Source organism: Plasmodium gaboni, chromosome 14, assembly GCF_001602025.1.
Source record: "Plasmodium gaboni strain SY75 chromosome 14, whole genome shotgun sequence".
Classification (NCBI taxonomy): Eukaryota; Apicomplexa; class Aconoidasida; order Haemosporida; family Plasmodiidae; genus Plasmodium; species Plasmodium gaboni.
The window spans coordinates 2363924-2385131 of record NC_031494.1 but is presented as its reverse complement, the minus strand read 5'-3'; the positions used below and the strand labels follow the sequence as shown (position 1 = coordinate 2385131).

The 21208-nt window shown below is 17.5% G+C and overlaps 8 protein-coding genes across 8 annotated transcripts; 4 read left to right on the top strand and 4 right to left on the bottom strand.

Annotated features, from left to right (window-relative positions):
• Positions 1-241: 241 nt before the first annotated feature.
• Positions 242-2293, top strand: PGSY75_1464000 (putative YL1 nuclear protein; the record flags this gene model as incomplete). The annotated part of the gene is made up of 1 exon (XM_018788322.1): positions 242-2293. The coding sequence occupies one exon, from the start codon at positions 242-244 to the stop codon at positions 2291-2293; it is 2052 nt and encodes a 683-aa protein (XP_018639694.1).
• Positions 2294-4465: 2172 nt separating this feature from the next.
• On the top strand, positions 4466-9518 carry PGSY75_1463900 (putative membrane protein; the record flags this gene model as incomplete). Its single annotated transcript, XM_018788321.1, has 15 exons — positions 4466-4498; positions 4600-6165; positions 6396-6502; positions 6692-6874; positions 6974-7141; positions 7266-7359; positions 7482-7610; positions 7728-7844; positions 7940-8149; positions 8250-8318; positions 8397-8606; positions 8762-8881; positions 9000-9083; positions 9228-9368; positions 9498-9518. 15 exons carry the CDS (start codon positions 4466-4468, stop codon positions 9516-9518), a joined length of 3252 nt encoding a protein of 1083 aa, XP_018639693.1.
• A 773-nt stretch (positions 9519-10291) lies between these two features.
• On the top strand, positions 10292-10654 carry PGSY75_1463800 (putative mitochondrial ribosomal protein S6-2 precursor; the record flags this gene model as incomplete). The annotated part of the gene is made up of 1 exon (XM_018788320.1): positions 10292-10654. The coding sequence occupies one exon, from the start codon at positions 10292-10294 to the stop codon at positions 10652-10654; it is 363 nt and encodes a 120-aa protein (XP_018639692.1).
• A 523-nt stretch (positions 10655-11177) lies between these two features.
• PGSY75_1463700 (cyclin-like protein) lies at positions 11178-12158 on the bottom strand (the record flags this gene model as incomplete). The annotated part of the gene is made up of 1 exon (XM_018788319.1): positions 11178-12158. The coding sequence occupies one exon, from the start codon at positions 12156-12158 to the stop codon at positions 11178-11180; it is 981 nt and encodes a 326-aa protein (XP_018639691.1).
• A 1060-nt stretch (positions 12159-13218) lies between these two features.
• On the top strand, positions 13219-13603 carry PGSY75_1463600 (hypothetical protein; the record flags this gene model as incomplete). The annotated part of the gene is made up of 2 exons (XM_018788318.1): positions 13219-13314; positions 13460-13603. 2 exons carry the CDS (start codon positions 13219-13221, stop codon positions 13601-13603), a joined length of 240 nt encoding a protein of 79 aa, XP_018639690.1.
• A 654-nt stretch (positions 13604-14257) lies between these two features.
• Positions 14258-15747, bottom strand: PGSY75_1463500 (fam-a protein; the record flags this gene model as incomplete). Its single annotated transcript, XM_018788317.1, has 5 exons — positions 14258-14356; positions 14521-14754; positions 14916-15025; positions 15164-15233; positions 15484-15747. The coding sequence occupies 5 exons, from the start codon at positions 15745-15747 to the stop codon at positions 14258-14260; spliced, it is 777 nt and encodes a 258-aa protein (XP_018639689.1).
• Positions 15748-17266: 1519 nt separating this feature from the next.
• Positions 17267-18286, bottom strand: PGSY75_1463400 (putative DNA-directed RNA polymerase III subunit RPC4; the record flags this gene model as incomplete). Its single annotated transcript, XM_018788316.1, has 1 exon — positions 17267-18286. One exon carries the CDS (start codon positions 18284-18286, stop codon positions 17267-17269), a length of 1020 nt encoding a protein of 339 aa, XP_018639688.1.
• Positions 18287-18955: 669 nt separating this feature from the next.
• PGSY75_1463300 (putative DNA polymerase alpha subunit) lies at positions 18956-20575 on the bottom strand (the record flags this gene model as incomplete). The annotated part of the gene is made up of 1 exon (XM_018788315.1): positions 18956-20575. One exon carries the CDS (start codon positions 20573-20575, stop codon positions 18956-18958), a length of 1620 nt encoding a protein of 539 aa, XP_018639687.1.
• Between the last annotated feature and the right edge of the window lie 633 nt (positions 20576-21208).

Here is a 21208-nt window from a genome sequence, read left to right as displayed (position 1 = left end):
AAAAAAAGAAGAAAGAAATAATAATATCAGTAAAATATATTTGTATTATATATGCATATTCATAAATTTATATTATTATATAAATATATATTTATCACAAAAGTAACCTTTTTTTCCTTTTTTCTATATTATTTATTTATTTTTATTTTATTTTTTTTTTCCTTGTGAGTGGTGTTGATAGTTCAAACTTATATTTATTTGAGTTAAATCAGAAAAAAAAAAAAAATAAAATAAAAATAAAATGACAAAAAAAAGAGGAAATGGAGGAAAAAGCATAAGTTTTGTTCTAGAAAATGAAACGAATAATATTAGTTATGATAAAATTAATGAAGAACAAGATGAAACTGAAGAAGAATCTGAAATGAACGTAGAGGAGTCAAGTGAGAATGAGTTTCTTCAAAATGTATCGGAAGAGAACGAATCGGGTGATAACCAAACAGGTGAGAATGATTCTGAGGAAGAAGACTCAGAAGAAGATGAAGATTATGAACTAAAAAATTATGGTATAGCGCTCGAGTTACCTCAACGAAAAAATCGAGGTAAGAATATGAAAAAACTAATCGGAGAAGACTTAGAAAAAGATGAACAATTTTGGAATGATAGCATATGGGAGGAAGAAGAAATAGATGAAGAATATGTTAATTCAGAAGGAGAAGATGAATATATTGATATTACAGACTCAGATTTTGATGATGATGAAGATATTGATGAAGACGAAGAAGATGAAGTTGAAGATGACGAACAGAATAAACATGGCGCTGGTAGACGTCCTATTGAATATGAAGAAAGGCAAAATAATAAAAAAAAAAGTTTTGCATATATAGAAAAATTAAAAAAAGAAAAACAAAACAAAATAATGAAATACCATTTAATGAAACAAAAACAAAATGAACTAAAAAAAAATAAGGAACTAATTCCTAATAAATTAAAAAAATCGGAAGAGGATGTTACAGAAGAACAAAAAGAACAAGTAATAAAAACAAAAGAACAATTAAAAGAAGAAAGAAGATTAAAGAAAAAAAAAAAATTAGAACAAGCTTATTTATACCTAAATAGATCTACGAGAGATACAACAAGAAGGAAAACGGAATATATGGAAAAAGTTTTTGAAATGAGAAAAATAAAAAAAGAAAATCGTTTTAAAAAATTTGGTGCAAGAAGAAGAGAAAAAAAAAGTATGCAAAGAGAAATGACAAGAGAAGAAAGATTAGAAGAGGCAAAAATTACAGAACAATATAATATTCAATCTTTATTACAATTACAAGCATGGGAAGAAGAAAAAAAAAAATATGTAGAAAATAAAAAAATAATGCATTATAAACCACAAAATGTATTTATTAGTTTTAAATATTCCAAAGATAAAACAATTCCGACGAATGAAAAATTAACATATCCTCAAGATTTATATGATTATTACACATATAATGAAAATACAACAATAAATAATGATATAATGAATCAAGTAAAAAAAGAAATAAATGTTAATATAATTAATAACAACCAAACAGTAAAGGTTGAACATGAATTATATAATAATCATAAAGAAAACATAAATAATCAAAAAAAAAATTCTACTTTATCATTGAACATTCCCCCCCAAATAATTTTAGATAATAAAGAACATCAAAGTAATTATGATGAGAAAGAAATTTTGTCAAATCAAAATTCTAATGATAATACAAAAGATGAAAAAAAAAAAGACGAACTTATCTTAAATCCAATGAACTTGGAGAATTTAGACCAATGTGAAGATTTAAATATACAATATCTAAATCAAATAGATGATATTAATTTTGATAATTTAAATAAAAATAAAAATAATATAATAAATTCTACTTCAAATAATGAAAAAATTTATGATGATAATAAAAATAATTCAAATGTATTAAATCAAGAAATAAACAGAAAGACAGCTTTAACTATTCCAGATTATGAAGAGAAACAATATTATATTGTGACCAATGAAAATGAGCTAAATATTTATAGTAATTTTAATGATCAAAAAGATGAAATAAAAGAATTTAAAAATAAAAAACAAAAAATTTGTGCTATAACCAATTTGGAAGGTAAATATTTTGACCCCTTAACACAACAATATTACAATAATGCACAGGCATTTAAAACCTTACGTTTATATTATCATCAAATATCATACAATAATTTAAATAAGGATATATGTCTAACAGTCAAACATTTCAAAAATAAATTAACAGAAATAGAACAATACATAAATAGTAATAATAATTATAATACTTGTAATGATATGCCTTGTAATAATAATGTTAAACATTAAAAAATACTCAAAAAAAAAAAAAAAATTTAAATTGTTTATAAAATCTCATGTTGTTTTTAATTTTAATATTTTTTAAAATTACAAATGCTTTAAATATAATTGTTTTAAAGTAAATATTTTATAAAAATAATAATGTTAAAAAAAAAAAATTATACATACATATATAACATACATACATACATATATTTGTATGTATGTATGTATATATATGTATAATCGTAAAAAATTTGTCGACCTTGTATTTGTTTCTGGCTTAATTTTACATATTTGTTTTTTAAATATCAATAATTATTTTATTTACTTCTACAATATATACAAAAAATAGTAATGTTTTCTACATTTATTGTATTCCTTGTTTTATTTTTAACATGTTTATATATATATATTTATATATATATATATTCCAATTACACTTTTTAATAATATTTTGAAGGTATATATTTTATTATTATTTATTAAATTATATATATATATTCCAATTACACTTTTTAATAATATTTTGAAGGTATATATTTTATTATTATTTATTAAATTATATATATATATATATATGTATATATTTTTTTTCAATTAATTTTTCTTTTTATTTTTCTTTTTTTCCCCTTTTTTTTTGTATAAATATTCCCTTATAAATTGTATTATAAGTAAACAAAAAAATTATAAAATCAAGTATACAAAAAAATAAAATAATATAATATTTTATGAAACTGTTTTGAATATTAGAATACACAATTAATTTGTTTTATATACTGTATTATCTTTCTTTTTATTCTTACTATTTTTGTCTAAACTATAGAAAAGAACATAATCCTCAAAAAGAAAGAATTATAAATAACACCAAAAAAAAAAAAAAAAAACTGAAAAAATTTAAATCATAATTTTTTTTTTATAAATCATCGATTAATTCTTTAAATTGTCATATTTATAATATACTAATTATTATAATTTTTATAATTTTTATAATTTTTATATTTTTCATATATTTTATTATTTTTATAATCATCTGTTTTTTTATTATTATTTTTTATTTTATCATATTTTTTTTGTGCACCAAGTTGCCTTCTATATGTATGTGATTTGGGTGTGTAAAAAAAAAAAAAAAAAAAAAAAAAAAGAAAAAAAAAAATATGATACCATAAAATGAAATAAAATTCATTTAAATCAGAAAGACATATTGTATAATTTTTCTTTTATTATCATTTTAATTTTTTTAATATTATTGTCTTTTTTTTTTTTTTTTTTTTTTTTTCTAGTTAATACCATATAATAATGGTTGAATATTTATATTACAATTTGTAACGGTACATAAAATTTCATAATTACGTTTTTATATTTATATAAAATATAACCACATATTATGAAACTCCTTTAGAGTACAAATAACATTAAATTATTGAATTATTATTTTCTTATTTCCCCCGTTACTATAATTTTATTTTTATATCAAGAATAAAAAAGCGAAAATTTTATAATTTTTTTAATACATTATACATGACATTAAAATTATTACAATAATTAATAATTAAAGCTTTATTCATTTAAATATATATAAAGAATTAAAAAATAAAAAAAAGAAAGAAAGGAAGACAGCAGAGAGATATTATAAAAAAGGATACAAAGTTATTTAATATGATCATATTTATGGTCGATAATATTTATAGGCTTTATTAGATTTTAAATACTTTAGTTATTTTTATTTTATTATTCATTTATTATTTTATTTTATTTTATTTTTTTCTTTGAATTATACATTAGGATTAACAAAAAGGTATCATAAATATATATACATATATATATATATATATATATATAAAGTTGCATATTTAATACATATTCTGAATAGATCAAAATAAAAAGTCTATAATATTTATGGAAAAGAAACACTAATGAGAAGATAAAAATTTATATATCCGTATAAATATTATATATGTTTCCTTTTTTTATAGAAAAAAAAAAAAAAAAAAAAAAAAAAACATGTCAAATTTTACAATATTGATGTTATAATAGAAAATAAATGGTAATTTACTATTTAAAGAAAACACAACAATCATATTTATAAGGTTAGAAAAATATTTTTATATAATCCCAAACTAGGAACGAAAATAAACACTATAATTATAATATGAATATATATATATACAAATTTTTTTTTTATTTAACAGGATCTAGAATATGCTGATGTTGTATCTTCAAATTTTGTTATGTGTTAGATAGAAAATATAAAAATAAAATATATATATATATATATATATATATATATATTTATATATTTATTTATTTATTTTTTTTTTTTTTTTTTTTTTTAGATTTTCTTAAATAATCCTTTACTTGTTATTAATGAGAATAATTTTTTGAACAAAATTTTAAGGTCTCACGAAAAAAAAATAGAAAATGAGGTGTGGCTTCATGAAAAGTTGAATTATCGTATTTTGCTAGAAGGAAATGATGATTTCTCAAACTTAGACAAGTTGAAAAGTTTATTATCATTTCAAAAAAAGATTGACAAAACAATTAGAAAAAAGCAAAAGGAAGAAAATAAATTAAAAAAATTTCAACAAGCTGTAAAAAATGGTAATAATATTTATCCTTTGGGGAATAACCCACAAGGTTTTGAAAAAAAAGAAAGAGAAGAAAAAGAAGAAGAAGAAGAAACCTATATGAACAATGTTATAAATAAAAAAGAGGAACCAAAAGATAATTATTATCAACCTAATAAAAGTATTAATAACAAATATACAGATAATGTAACTACAAATGATTTATTATATAATAAAGATAAAATAAAAAATCAATTTAATAATACTCACCATGAAAAATTTATAAGAAAACATGATCATAAACATGGGAATGAATATGGACATGAGTATGGACACGGAAATGAATATGAACATGAGTATGGACACGGAAATGAAAATGAATATGAAAATGAATATGGACATGGACATGAACATCAACATCAAGATGAACATCAGAATGAACATGAATATGCATATAATTCAAAAAATAATGAAGAAAAAAAAAACGATGGATATACTAATATGAATTTTACAAACATACTAAATAGTATTGATTTTTATAAAAAAATTGATTTGGTAAAAAATTATTTCGGATATAATAATAATGAAAGTATAAATCAAAATATAAAAGAACATATGAATAAAGAAAATCATAATGTAGAAAATGAAAAAAATAATATTATACAAACAAATAATCAATTTAATGAAAATCAAAATAATCATCAATACAATAATAATTTTTATAATCAAAAGAATGACAATTCATCAGAACAAATATATAATAATTCAAATAATAACATTGAAGATAATAATCATATACAAAGTTTCATATCAAAAGATATAGAGAAAAAAAATAATAAACAAAATGATATAAATGAACATGTCTACAATGCTATTAAAAATAAAAATTTATATTTAAGAAAAAATAATATTAAAGAAATTTTTGATGTTGATGATCTAGTTAAAAATATTAAATCATTTTTAGGAATAAAATCTAATATACATGAAACATTTGAAAATCAGAAATTGATTATTAAGAATTGTAATTATGAATCATTCGGACCAGAACTCTGTAGTGTAGATGAAAAAGCAAAAGAAATGTTATGGAATTATGAAAAGAAAAAAAACAGCGTATTCTTATTTATAGTATTATTTACTCTATTCTTTAGTTTAATTATACAAAACATTGTATATTTTATTGAGAAAAAGGTGAGAAATTCAAAAGATCAATTTAGAAAAGATCTTTTAAATACAGCATTTAGACAAATATCTCTAATAACAATAATTAATCTTACCATATGGGGAATACTACAAACTAACATAGCTGAAGCTCTAGATGAAGTTATTTTTAACGACGTAAGTCAAAAAAAAAAAAAACAAATAATAAAAAAAATAATAAAAAAAATATAAAAAAAAAAAAAAAAAAAATAATAAAAAAAATAAAAAAAAAAAATAAAAAAATAAATAAAAAAATAAATAAATAAAATAAATAAAAAAATAAATAAATAAAATAGATGCTAAATATATATTATTTAATAATATATGGTAATATATTCATATATATATACATATATTCTACCTTTTAGATATTACCAAGACATAGAAATATAGATGGAGTTCTACATAACGTTGAACCATTGTTAGAAGTCATTTTTGAGAAAATTTTATTTATATCCATGAACTTTTTAATATGGTAAAAAAAAAAAATAATATTATAAAATTGAAAGATTATTTTATGTTATTTTTTTATATTATTAGATAGTAATATATATTATTAAGAGTATTAATATATGTGTATATTTATGTATATATTTATTTTTAATTATTTTAATTTTAATTTATTTTACTTCTTTTTTTTTTTCTTTTTTTTTTTTTCTCAAAGTTATTCCATTTTCATAGTAAGCATCCATTTTGTGACAAGAACAATATTAAATTGGTTTTCCGAATCAGACAATTCGGATGTTTCTAGTGTAGCAAAAGAAGTGAAAGAATCTCAAAGAAAATGTTTTCGAAATTATTTCTTTTTCTTTCGAAATGTGAGAAATTCAAAATATTTAGCTCACAGGTAAATATATATATGTATATATGATAAATATATATATTCCTTTTGATATAACATACAATATAATGTTCATATATATTAATATATTTATATATTATACAGATATGACTTTTCTGAAAATGTTGATGCTATAAGTATACCTGGATTAGATCCCAATGGATATTATTATTTTGAATATATGAGAGCATCATTATTGAAATATAATGTGAAACTAATTAAAATACCAAACGCTGTAATTCTATTTTTAATTTTTGTATGTATTTCTTTGAGGTAAACAAATTAGGAAACAAGGACAAATTAAAAAAATAAAAATAAAAATAAATACATAAATATAAATAAATAAATAAATATATATATATATATATATATATTATTTTATTTTTTTATTATGTAGACCATTTTATAATATAAGATTAAAGGCGGAAGTTATATTTTTAAATGTATTATCACTTATATGTATCATAGGACTTATATCTCTTTTTGTTTATGTAAGAAAATAAAAGGAATACATATATAATATTTGCTATATATATATCTAATAACGATTTATTTACTATTTTCAAATTAATTTTTTTTTTTTTTTTTTTTTTTTTTTTATTCTTCTTTTTAGTTGTACCGAATTGATACGAAGTTGTTACCTAGGGACATATCAAAATATTTATTAAATAAATATCATATTGAGACATGTGATAAGAATAAAAGAGACGTTACTCCATATTATAAATTATTAAAGCAAGAGGTAAGAAATGCTTAAAATATATATAAATCAGTATATACTATTTATTAAGTTGGTGTAAATATTATAATTTATATTACACACATTTTTTTTTTGTTCTCTTATTATTTTTTTTTATAGTCTGTATATCCCTCCGCATTAAATTATTTTTTCTACAAAACAACATTCCCAAACAAACATGAACAATTATTCCTTTTGTGGGGTAATGGGCCATCTTTGATTAATTTTATATTCCAAGTAATAAAATGAAAATATTATATATATATAAATATTTATGTATGTATTTCTTTTTTATCTTTTATCTTTTATTTTTATTTTTTTTCATTTATCAGACCCTGTGTTTTTGCTTTTTAATTATATTATCTTGCTGGATATTTTTATTAAGAGTAGATAACATAACATGGTTTCAACTATATAGTTATGGCAGCTTGTCCATATGTGTGTGTATATTAGTCTTTTTCTTCATATTAAAATATATAATTTATTATAATGTTATGGTTACTAAAACGGGTTATTTAATAGATACCAAGTTATTGGAGCAGGTAAAAAAAAAAAAAATATATAATTTTATATAACACAAAATGGAGAACAACATATATATATATATATATATATATTTATATTTATATTTGCATTTTTTAGGTTTGGGAATATGAAAGATCAGATAATATAAAGAGAATATCAGAATTTATTGATGCCATAAAAATTAAGGTAAGAAGATATATATATATATATATATATATATATTTATGAACTTATATTTTAAATTTATCTTTTTCCATTTTATAGTCAACTTTACATGCATTAAAAGAAGGAGGAGAAATATTTTGGAGACAACTCTTAATAAAATCAAGTACAGTTCCATCCAATATACAAGAGAAAATGTTTAGTATTTGGATAGGTTTAGATGAAGAAAATAGAGGAATTATTGATTCATCAAAAATATTGAAATTTCTAAAATCACAAGGAATTAACTTAACATCTGAACATGATATTAGGGTAATATATATATATAAATATATTATATACCATTTCTCTTTTATCAACATTAATTTTGTATTTTCGTTTTACACATAAACACAATATAATATATATATATATATATATATATATATATATATTTATATATATACTAATTTATTTTATATTTTTAGGAATTTTTGGAGGTATTTGATAGAAATAATAAAAACGGTTTAAATCAAGAAGAATTCTTTGTTCTCATTATTATTGTGAAACAAATTTTGGTAGAGCTTTTGGACATAAATGCTGTTCAGGTAAAACAAAAACAAGAATAATAATAATAATAATAATAAAGAATATAATATACTATAATATTAAAAAAAAAAAAAAAATGCATATCCTGTACATATATTTTTCCCTTTTTAAATATAGTCCCTGTTCGAAGAAGTATATGGCATACCTTGGAAATCGTTATCTTCCATTGATGTCAATAGTTTAAAAAAAATACTAACAGAAGTAAGCAGAATATATAATTCATTTATTTATTTATTTTTTTTTTTTTTTTTTCATTTACAGAGCTCTATATATTACTATATTTTTTTTATATAATATATTCATTATTAATTCATTCATATTTTCTTATTTTTTTTTCTATTGTAGTTAAATTTAAAATGGCCACATGGAAAAATCAGAAACCTCATTGATTTTGTTTGTGAAAATAAAAAAACAAAATATGTTAGTGCGGAATATTTCATTAAACAATTAATAAATATAGAAGAAGTCACATTGCAACCATTTCATGTAAGCTCATAAAGAAAAAAAAAAAAAAAAAAAAAAAAAATGATGATATGATATGATATGATATGATATGATATGATATGATTAATTTTCTTAATTTTACACTCATTTTATTTTTATTCTTATTTACAGTCAGCATCTGATTCGAAATAAAAATAATTAGGAACCATTTCTTTCTATATCCATATCATTTTTCTGTTTTTTTTTTTTTTTTGTTTGAAATTGGCAAAAATATTAGTAGTTATAATATTTTTATTTATATATATATATAAAAAAAATAAATAAATAAAGTATATTTTTTTTACCAGAATATATATATTCTTAATTATAATATTTTTTAATATTTACCTAATTATATATATATATAAGAAAAAAAGAATCTATACATATATTACACAATTTTGTGTTTTAATATATAATTACTTTATACACATAAATATGAATTTATATATTTGTCACTTTTTTTTTTTTTTTTTTTTTTTTATTTACATATATCTCTTTTAGTTTTTATTTTTTTGTAATTTAAATTTTGTTGAATATTTATATGATTTTATATTTCCTTGTTATAATTTCTTATTTTTAAAGGTTTTAATATTTATTATTTATATATATACTATATATATTTGTCACATTTTTTTTCTTTCTTTTTTTTTTTTTTTTTTTTTCAACTTAATAATACACTTAATTAATATTCAATTGTGTATCCCAATTTAGTTATTTTTTTAATATATTTATATTTTATTATTTTGAAAAACTTTTGCATAATATAATTCCTCTGGAATTTATAAGAAAATTATTGTTTTCCACATATATAGTAAAACTTTTTTTTTTTTTTTTTTTTTTTTATATAAATATCTATATTACTGATCAGTCGATTTCTTAATGAGGAATAAAATCAGAGTGTAAACACAAAAAAAAAAAAAAAAATGGTCTTATACGAATCCTATATATCTTTAAATAAGCATATAAAAAAAGACGATGTAAGAAATTTGATGAAAAATTTTAACTATATAATAAATAAGCACAATGGAAATGTAATAAGTATAAATGATTTAGGCTGGAGAAAGTTTGCTTTTTGTATAAAGAAACCGAAAGTGGGTACTTTTCATTTTGGAAGATTTTATTGTATTACTTTTTATTCGAATAGTCAAAGTATAAAGGATTTGAATGAATTTTTTCATAGTAATACTTATGTCTTAAGATTTTTAAATATGAAGATGAAATATAGATCAAATTTTTTAGTTGCTCCTTTTTCATATATAAATGAAATTCAGAATAGTAATACATAAAATAAAATAATTATTATTAAAATTGTTTGTGATACAAAATATATTATGTATAAAATTACATGTCCAATTATGTTACATATAAATATATTATTTATTTTATTATTTATTTTTTTTTTTTTTTTGGTGTTTATTTCAATAAATATATTACTACATTTATAATATATATTAGTGTTTATATATTCATTTTTATGTTATTAATTTTTTACAAAATCACAAAAAAATATCTTAAAATTAAATTAAATTAAATATTAATAATGAAGACATGTAAGGATATTTATATATGTATATTTAAATATATATATATATATAAATTCATCAAAAGGGGGGGGGGAAAAAAAAAAGGGAATTTTCTCCTATTTTATATATATATTTATATATTTATATGTATAAAAGTATATCATATTTTATGAAGTGTTCAAAAATATAATTATGCAGCATTAATTAAAAAATAAAATTAAAATATTATATTATGCAAAAATATATATAATTCTTATATTTATTTATTATTTTTTTTTTTTTTTTTTTATGATACTTGTACTTTCTTACTAGGTTCAGTAGCAGTATCTTCCTTATTATCCAGTTTTTTCTTTTTTGATTTCTTTGAACTTTTTTTCTTTTTTAACATATCATATATATCAATACACATATCTAATGTCTCACCTATTTGTCTAGTTGTATGTTCATCATCAAATGTATTTCTTAATTCTATATGGCTTGTATAAATTTGATCCATTTCAATTATTTTATTTTTCATTTTTTGAAAGAGTATTTGATTATTGTTTGTAATAAATTCTAAGATAAACATATCTGAATTTGCTATAGTTAAATTCTTTTTAATATTATTAGTAAAACAATATAAAGCTATTTGTGAAGGTGTATATATAAAAGTGGTATAAAAGTTTTCAATTAATTTTATACAATCTTTTGAAGTATTAAAACAAATAGTATTACAAATACTTTCCAAGGAATTATCAATTTTGTCTGTTTTAATAATATTTTTACTAATATATTTTTCAAGTTGACTTTTTAAATAATAAATACATTCTTTTGTATATAAAAAATTTAATTCAAAATTTAAAGAAGAACAAACAATATTTTCATGTTCTAATACTTTATCTAAATTTATATCAATATCATTAAAAAATTCATTTATTTTATATAAACGGCCATATCCTTCAATTTTTATAGCTAACACTATACATGTAAATATTAATATACGTGGATCATATTCTAATATTATTTCTTTTAAATAAAATCGATTATATAATATTATTGCACATTCTACAATATGTGGCCTTAGCATTTTTATTTCACAAAAATGAATCAATTGATAACAAAAATATACTTTAGTCTTTTCTACATCGTTATATTTAGGTATTTTTATATTATAATCTTTAAACTCTTCTTTAAAATCATTGTATTTTTTTATACAAATATTATCAATTTCATTTTTACTTTTGAAAAACCACTTTTTCATATGTGTTGTATCTTCTGGATAATTCATATTTTTTTTTTTTTTTTTTTAAATTTTTATCACTTTATTTTCCATTTATAGAAAAAAATAAACAAATACATAAATTAAGAAAGAAACAAAATTAAAAAAATATATATATATTACTAAAACATTATAACTACATATATATATATATATATATATATATATATATATATATATGTATAATTATTATTCATAAATATTAAGGGAACTTCTATAAATTTATATAAATTCTTTATAAATATTTAAATATATATAAACAAAAAAAAAAAAAAAAAAAAAGAAAAGAAAATGGGGAATAAAACAAATAAAACATAATAATAACAAATCTTGAAATTAAAATGAGAAATATGTAAATATATAATATATATTTGAAAATTCAAGATAAATGTTAAATTGACATTTTAATTAATTAAATATATTACTTTGATATATTAATATAAATATAATATAAAATAATATCTTTTTTTTTTTTTTTTTTTAATTAAGAAATGAAAATATTTATATATATAATAATCAAGGGAACTTAAAATATTTTTCTGTATATATTTTCAAATTTATTATTAAAACATATTTTTTATTAACTAAATATTATATATATATATATATATATATATATATATTATATACCTAACTATATTGAATAGTTTTTTTATTAGATTGCTTATAGATTATATATACATATATTATTATATATATATATATAATTATTTTTTGTTATTGTATAATAAGTACACATATTTTTTTATATATTATATTATGTTAGATCATATTAAATTTCAATTTATTTTTTCAAAAAAAAAAAAAATATACATTATGGATAATTCTTTTCTTACATTTACAATATGATAATAATTATTAAAAATAATATTTAAGAAAAGAAAATAAATAAGTCAAACAGGTTTTCTTATTTGTTTTTTAGGTTATATATATAAAATATATTATATGTATAACCAATATAAAGGGAAAAATAAATATAAAAGAAATAAACAGAAAAAGAAATATATAAAGGATATTTATTTAATATAATATTTATTTTATTACAGTTGAAATTATAAAATTTTACAATATGATTATAAAGAAAAGTAATAAAACTTGGAAACACATTTTAGGAATGGCTATGTTAATCATACCTACCTTATATTTCAAGAATCTAATATTTGATGTAATAATATAATAATATATATAATATATATATGTATGTATATTGTCTAAATTATAAATATAATTTATATTGTATATAAAAAAAAAATTATATTTTTTATATTATTTTATTTTATTTTATATTATTTTATTTTTTTTTTTTTCAGAATTTCTTTAATCTCAAATTTGATAAATTCAAGAAAAAAATATACTCTAAAAATCCCATCCCTAATTATACCTTATCAAATAATAATGATAATAATAATATAGAGGATTTTAATAATTATACAAGCTTGATTAATTATCATTAGAAGGAAAATAAAATTTTGTTTATCAAATATTTAATATCCATAATAATCTGTTTATTATATCTATAGTAAATAGTATTTTTTTTTAATAATATCACAATGAGATGATATTATAGCATTGTATTAATATATGCAATAAATGTTTCTAATTTTTTTTTTTTTTTCTGTTTTATTAAAATTATAACAATTATATATATATATATATATATATGTATTAATATGTATATATTATAATTGTCATTTAAAAAAAAAAAAAAAAAAAAACTGTTTTTGTATCATTTTTGAAAAAAGACCTTTTTCCATAAAAACGTCATATGACAAATATATATATATATATATAATATGTTTATAATAATATAAATATATAAATTCAAGTTGTATATAACTCTAAAGGAAGAAAAAAAAAGTATATGTACCAAATATTATCATAAATATCATAATGATATATTTAGCACATACATTTGGTTTTAGGAATTTTATAAATATATATATATATATATATATATATGTATTCCCATTTATATTAAAAGTAAATAATGAAGAAAAAAAATATAAAATTTTATATTCAAATGAATAATTATATCATATATATATATATATATATATATATATATATATTCATTTATTCATTAATGTATCATATGTTGTATTGATTTATCAAAGACTTTGTCTTAAAGTATTTAACTGCAACATTTTCTTGGCTTTCACTTTTCTTATAATAAACTGGGGAATCAAAGGAGACGTATCTAATTCAATCTATAAAAAAAATAATACAAAAAAAAAAAATAATCCATTAAATTTTTATTATATTTATTATGTATATCTATATAATGAACCAAATAAATAAAAATGAAATTTAAAAGAAAAAAAAAAAAAGGAAAAATTTTGAACATACAAATTTTATATAATTATCGACTTACAGATGATACATAAGTAAATTTTATGCAATTATCTTCTCGTTTAATATGATAACCAGATAAATTAATATACATCCTTTTTAATGACGAATTCTTAATATTTTCATCGCATTCAATGTTGAGGGTAAACGAATTAGCGCTATGTATAAATGGATTGATAAAATTACTTGTGCACTTTTCATTATTATCATTTATATTTAAGGACACACAAGTTATCAGATATGTATTATCATTTAGCTACAAAATAAAAAATAAAAAATAAAAAAATACACATATATATATATATATATATATATCATACAAATTATATAAACTATATGATAAATAAAATTATCATGTATATTATATCAGAATAAAAAAAAATAAAATAAAATAATAACATAAATTATTTATTCTACCTTCTTTTTTTGGGCTACAATATAAAAATATCTTCCTTCTTTTCCTAAAGTTCCTTTATAACTTTGTCTCACCAAAATTGTGTCCTTGTCATATATGCGTAATATCTTGCCTTAGTAAAAAATTACAAATACGTCATAATATATATATATATATATATATATATAATATATCATTAATATATCATATTATTACATATATATATATATATATATATATATATATATTTATATTTTATATTCTTTAAAACCTTCTATAAAATATGGATCAAATTTTCTTGTGCCATTTTCGTCCCAAATAGTTTGTATAATTTTTTCAAACTAACATAAATTAAAAAAAATGATACAAAATTATATATTTTATTTATGATAAGAATGATAAATATAAAGGCGTCATTAATATATATATCATATATGTTGATAATAAAAATTTGTCTACTTTTTTTTCCCAATAATAATATAATACAAAATATATAAATATATATATATATATATATATATATGTATGTACCAAATTATTACATATTACATTTTTTTAAATAAAATATTATTTTTTTTTTTATATGTCTACTTTTGATGGATCCTGAAAGAGTAAATCAATTTTCCCAACATCAGTGTTATTAACTTTCTTAAAATACAAATGCGAGTTTTCATCAATCGTACTATATTTGTAATAATCATCCTGTTTTATAGAAAAGTTATATAACACATTTGAAGCTTCTTCTATAATTTCATTGACTTTCATTATTTCTTTCTCATCTTTACAAACCAAATGTTCCATTGACTTTAATCGGTCGTCTATGTCCAATTCGTTATTTTCATTCAGGTCACTCATTTTGATATATATACTTGCATTTGACGTATACCAAAAAAAAATATAATTATATAAAAACAACAAAAATATATACATATATAATATAAATATATTAATATATATATATATATATATAATATATGTATTGGAATATATAAAAATATTTTATAGAAAACTATATTTCTGAAAAAGGGAAAAAAAAAAAAAATTTTAAATAATAAAATAAAAAATGTTCAAAGAATTAATCTGAAAATTCATATTACTAAATTGAAGATATCTTTATGCTAATATAATGCTCATATAGTTCCTATATATATATATATATGTTATATAACAATATATAAATTATTACTATACATATTATATTTGTATTTATATTTATCCTTATATTTTTTTAACATTTTATTATATATAGTATCATTCTTTTAATTTTTTGTTTTAGTATTTCTTTATAATATTTTTGTTTTTATATATATAATATATTCCATAGATTAATTTCCTTTTAAATATTTTTATTTTACTTATTTTGTAAATAAATAATACATAATCATAATATATATTATATTTGTTTTAAAATATTAAAAATATTCGTGTGAACTATTTTATTAAATTATAAAGAAATAACAGTATTGCGCATGCAAAGAAGGACATGAAATAAATATTAATCTTATATATATATATATATATATATATATATATATATATATTAAATAAGGATATATACATATATATATTTATAACACTTTTTTTGCATAAGGAAAATTAAAGACATTCCTATTATAATAAAAACTAAGATTTATTAAGTGAACTTTCTAAAGATAACCCAATAATGAAATAAAATAATAATAAAATAATATAACATAATAAGTATTAATAACAATAAGGAAATTTTTAAAATATGCTTATTAATTCTTATTCAAAATAAAAATATATTCGTAAAAAGTAGATGATACCTATATATATTTTAAGGTACAATAAAATTTACATATATTTATATATAAACATTTATTAATCTTATTTTAAATAATATACTATTAATAAATTAAAAATGACCTATTTGGAAATATAAAAATAAGTAATGAAAAAAAAAAAAAAAATAAATAAATAAATAAATAAATAAAATAAATTACGCATAAATAAAAATTTGTTCGTGACTATATAAAAAAAAAAAAATACAACTAAAGTTATATAATATATTATTATATTCCACAAAATAATTCAAGTTATTGCCATTATTTTATATGTAAAAATTAAATAAGTTTTACACATATATATATATATATATAATATTATTTATTTTTTTTAATTAAAGGTTTTTCCACATATTATATTATTTATATAAAAAAATGTTCTTAATAAAATATTTTTGATATCCACATATAATATATTAAAAACAATAATAATAAAAAATAAAATATATATATATATATATATATATGTGTTAAACCAAACATAATGTTTTTATATATACAAAAAAAATGTGTACATATTAATATGTAACATAAAAAAATAAAAATCATATATATGATTTATATAAATATTACTTCTTATGTATTATCCTTTCAATATTTGGTGTTGCTACTAACTTATAATCACAATTCCCTAAAAAAATAAATTCTGAATTTTCTTTTATAAAACATCCAATTTCTTGAGAAAAGGTACAAGCAGATCCTTCATTAATATCAAATAATATATCATTAATTTTCATTTTAATTTTTTTATTTTTATAAATAATTAGTTTTGCAAATTTTCCATTTGGTATAGTATGAATATTGCTAAGTTGATAAGAATCCTTTTTAAATGGTTTATTAATAATACTTTTTTTCTTTTTATCATTTTTATCATTATTATCTGTTTGATCATTTTGTTTTGTATCATTTTTTGTCTGTTGAACATTTTGTTCTTCCTCTTCTTTTGATAAAAGAGCAGGTAACATATTTGGTAATTGAATAGAAAAAAAAAAAGGTTCCTTTTCTAGAAGTAGTTTTCTTATCTTTTTCTGTTTCTCATTTTTATTAAAGAATGGTAATGTTAATGGTAAAAAGTGCACATCACCAGATGCACATTTTTTATTATAGAAAATATTTTTACTTATATTATTTAATTCATAAATATCAATGGATGTTTTAACTTTGTTTTTTTTTTCTATACTTTCTTCTTTACATATATTTAATGCTTCTATATTTAATAAATTTACATTATTATTTAATGTCACTGGGTCGATAGCATGAGAAGGATATTCTTTATTATTATATTTATTTTTGTTTGTAGATTTTCTAGTTATACCTTCATTTTCTAAATCTATATTAATCGTTTTTTTTATTAGCTGCTCAAGACGTTTGCTATTTAAACCTTCTTCATCTTCTTCAATTTTATTATCGTTGTCATTTTTTCTTATATTATTTTCATTTTTCAAATTATCTATATTTGGCACAAATTTTTTCAAAGTAATATTTTGATTATTTTCCACACGATTATTTAAAAAACTTGATTTACTTCTAAGCGTATTATTGATACTTCTTCTCAAGCTATATTCATCATGATTATATCTATTGCTCATTATTTGTTAAAAGGATCAAATTTTAAATAATGATAAATAAAAAAAATTCATAAATATAAAAATATAAAAATAAATAAATAAATAAATAAATAGATATATATATATATATATATATATATATATTATAATTTATTTATTCGTTAACTGTTCATTATTTCATTAATTAAAAATATTATAAAAGAGAAAATTTATTTTTATTTTTATTTTTTTTATCGCATTAAATATGTTAGTGAATAAAAAAAAAATAAAACATCAATTGCTTTATAAATATATATTATATATAATATATTATAGGGTATATAAATAAATACATTTTGTAGAAGTCATAAAAATAATACAGGATTCATTACATGTAGCATAATATATATATAATATATATTATTCAATGGAATAACAAAATTTAAAACATTATTACATTATATAATTGTCATAAATTAATGTGGTTTTTTCTTTTTTTTTTTTTTTTTTTTTTTTCAAATGGTTAAGTTAAATGTTAAAAAAAAAAAAAATTATATAAAATAAAACAATAAAATATTGTTGAAATATTTTAAAATATATTATATAAATCACGAAATATGTATTATCATACTTATATGATAATACGTAATTTTATTCAGGATATAGATCATAGAAAAAAGAATTTAAAAAAAAAAAAAAAAAAAAAAATTTTTAAATAGTATTGATTTTATTGTTACAGATAAAAACATTTTCCAAAATGACCCGCTTTGATAATTCATTTGTCTGGCTAGGTGGAAGTATGTAAATATTTGAAAAAAAATTACCTGGCTGAGCTTTATTAACATCAATTGAATAAGGACATATAAATAATTTTTTGTGCACTTCTTTTATATACGATTTTTCATTTGTAAAGGATGGATATATAAAAAGATCAGGTAATCTATTAGGTTGAAATAGAAGATTTTTGAATTTAGTTATTTCAATATTATATTCAGATGGATATGAAGGGAATAAAGATAACTGTCTTAAGATTTGTTCAAATAAATAAAACAATTTGAGTTCACTAGGTCTACATAATAAATTTCTTGTTAAATTATATACAATATCACATGATGTTAAAGCAATTTTTAATTCATTTATATATATATAAGAAGGGTTTGATAAAAAATGAACATTAGGTGAATTGAAATTACTATTTTCATAATAAAAAGGTGGTTGAGGTAATGGATATATATTTATGGAATCATATATGGATGGTATTATAAAAAAATGTGTTTTTTCTAAAATTTCATTTTTTGCAAATTTAGTTATTTTTTTGAATAAATTTTCATAAATAATATTAATATCACCAATTTTTTGAATAGTTTCACTAAAATTACGAATATATAAAAAAGGTCCAAAAATTAATACAACATGAGGTAGTTTTTCATTTACAACTTTTAAGAAATTATCTAAATGTTCACTATAATTATTATCATTATATATATATCCATTACATATCATTATATGAATATTTTCATTATTATATAAATGTAATATATTTTCATGTATTTTACTATCTTCTTCTATTTCTTTTGTATTAAAATGTTTTAATACAAATTCTTTATCTATCTGTACTTTTAAATGTGTTGGTAATCCAGCATATACATTACTAACATAATATTTTATACTAAATTGATTAATTTCTTTTTTACCTTTTATAGCTAATATTTGACCTAAAAAAAAACATATATTTCTCATATCAGTCAAATTTAATAATTGAGCTTTATCACCATTATTCCATTTCATATTCCCTTCTAATATTATATTAGATTCACTTATATTCATATCATTTTCTGTATATATACGCCCAAATATATAAGATTCATCTTCACTCATATTTAATATTGGTTCAATTTCTATATTTAAATTTAATTTCTTAGAATATATTAAAAATAATTCTAAAAATAATGATATCTTCTTATTTATACAATCACATATTACATTGGTGTCAAGACCTAAAAATTTATAATTCTCATTTATACTATTCACATAATTAATATAATAATGATATTTATTATTACAATTTCTTCCTTCGGTTTCAATTAATTCACTATTATATTGTTTTACTCTTTCATATTCATAAACTACATGATCTCTTAACAAGGTACCATTTTTTAATAACTTCTTATTATAATCTTCTAAATAATCTTCAAATAATTTATGGAAATTGTTCTTATGTTTATTTCTTTCAATATAATCAAAGGCCTCTTTCAAATCATCCCCTATACTGTTATCTGTGTAATAAGTTTCTAGATAATGTTTTACATCTGCCTGTTTTATGTCCTTCATATTTTCACTTTTCAAAAAATAAAATAAATAAATTAATTAATTAATATATATATATATATATATATATATATATATATATATATATTATGGATTATATATAATCAAATAAAGAATACACCTTCCTATTATTCTGTTATTATATTTTAACAAATGTACATGATATAATTACCACTTAAATGGAAGATTAAATATAAATATATATATATATATTTATTTATTTATTTAAAAGATTCAAATTTTTTAAAATTGCCATATTATTATTTTTTTTATTTTTCTTTCACAAAATATGTATAAATATAATAGCTGTGTAATTGATATGAATTTATATATATATATTTTTTTTTTTTTTTTTTTTTTTTCTTTTTACACTATTTCATGTACACATAAAATTATATATTGATTCCCTTAATTTTATATTTTTGTACCGTTTAAATTTTGATCACTTAATTTTTATCTATTTTTAAGAAATTTTAAATGTTAATATATAAATGAATGAACTTACATTATTATTTCATTTCTTTATATTTTATTTTACTTTAGCATATAAATTGATAAGAGGGTCATACATTCATATAAATAAATAAATAAATAAATATATATATATATATATATATATATTATTTTTAAATTTAT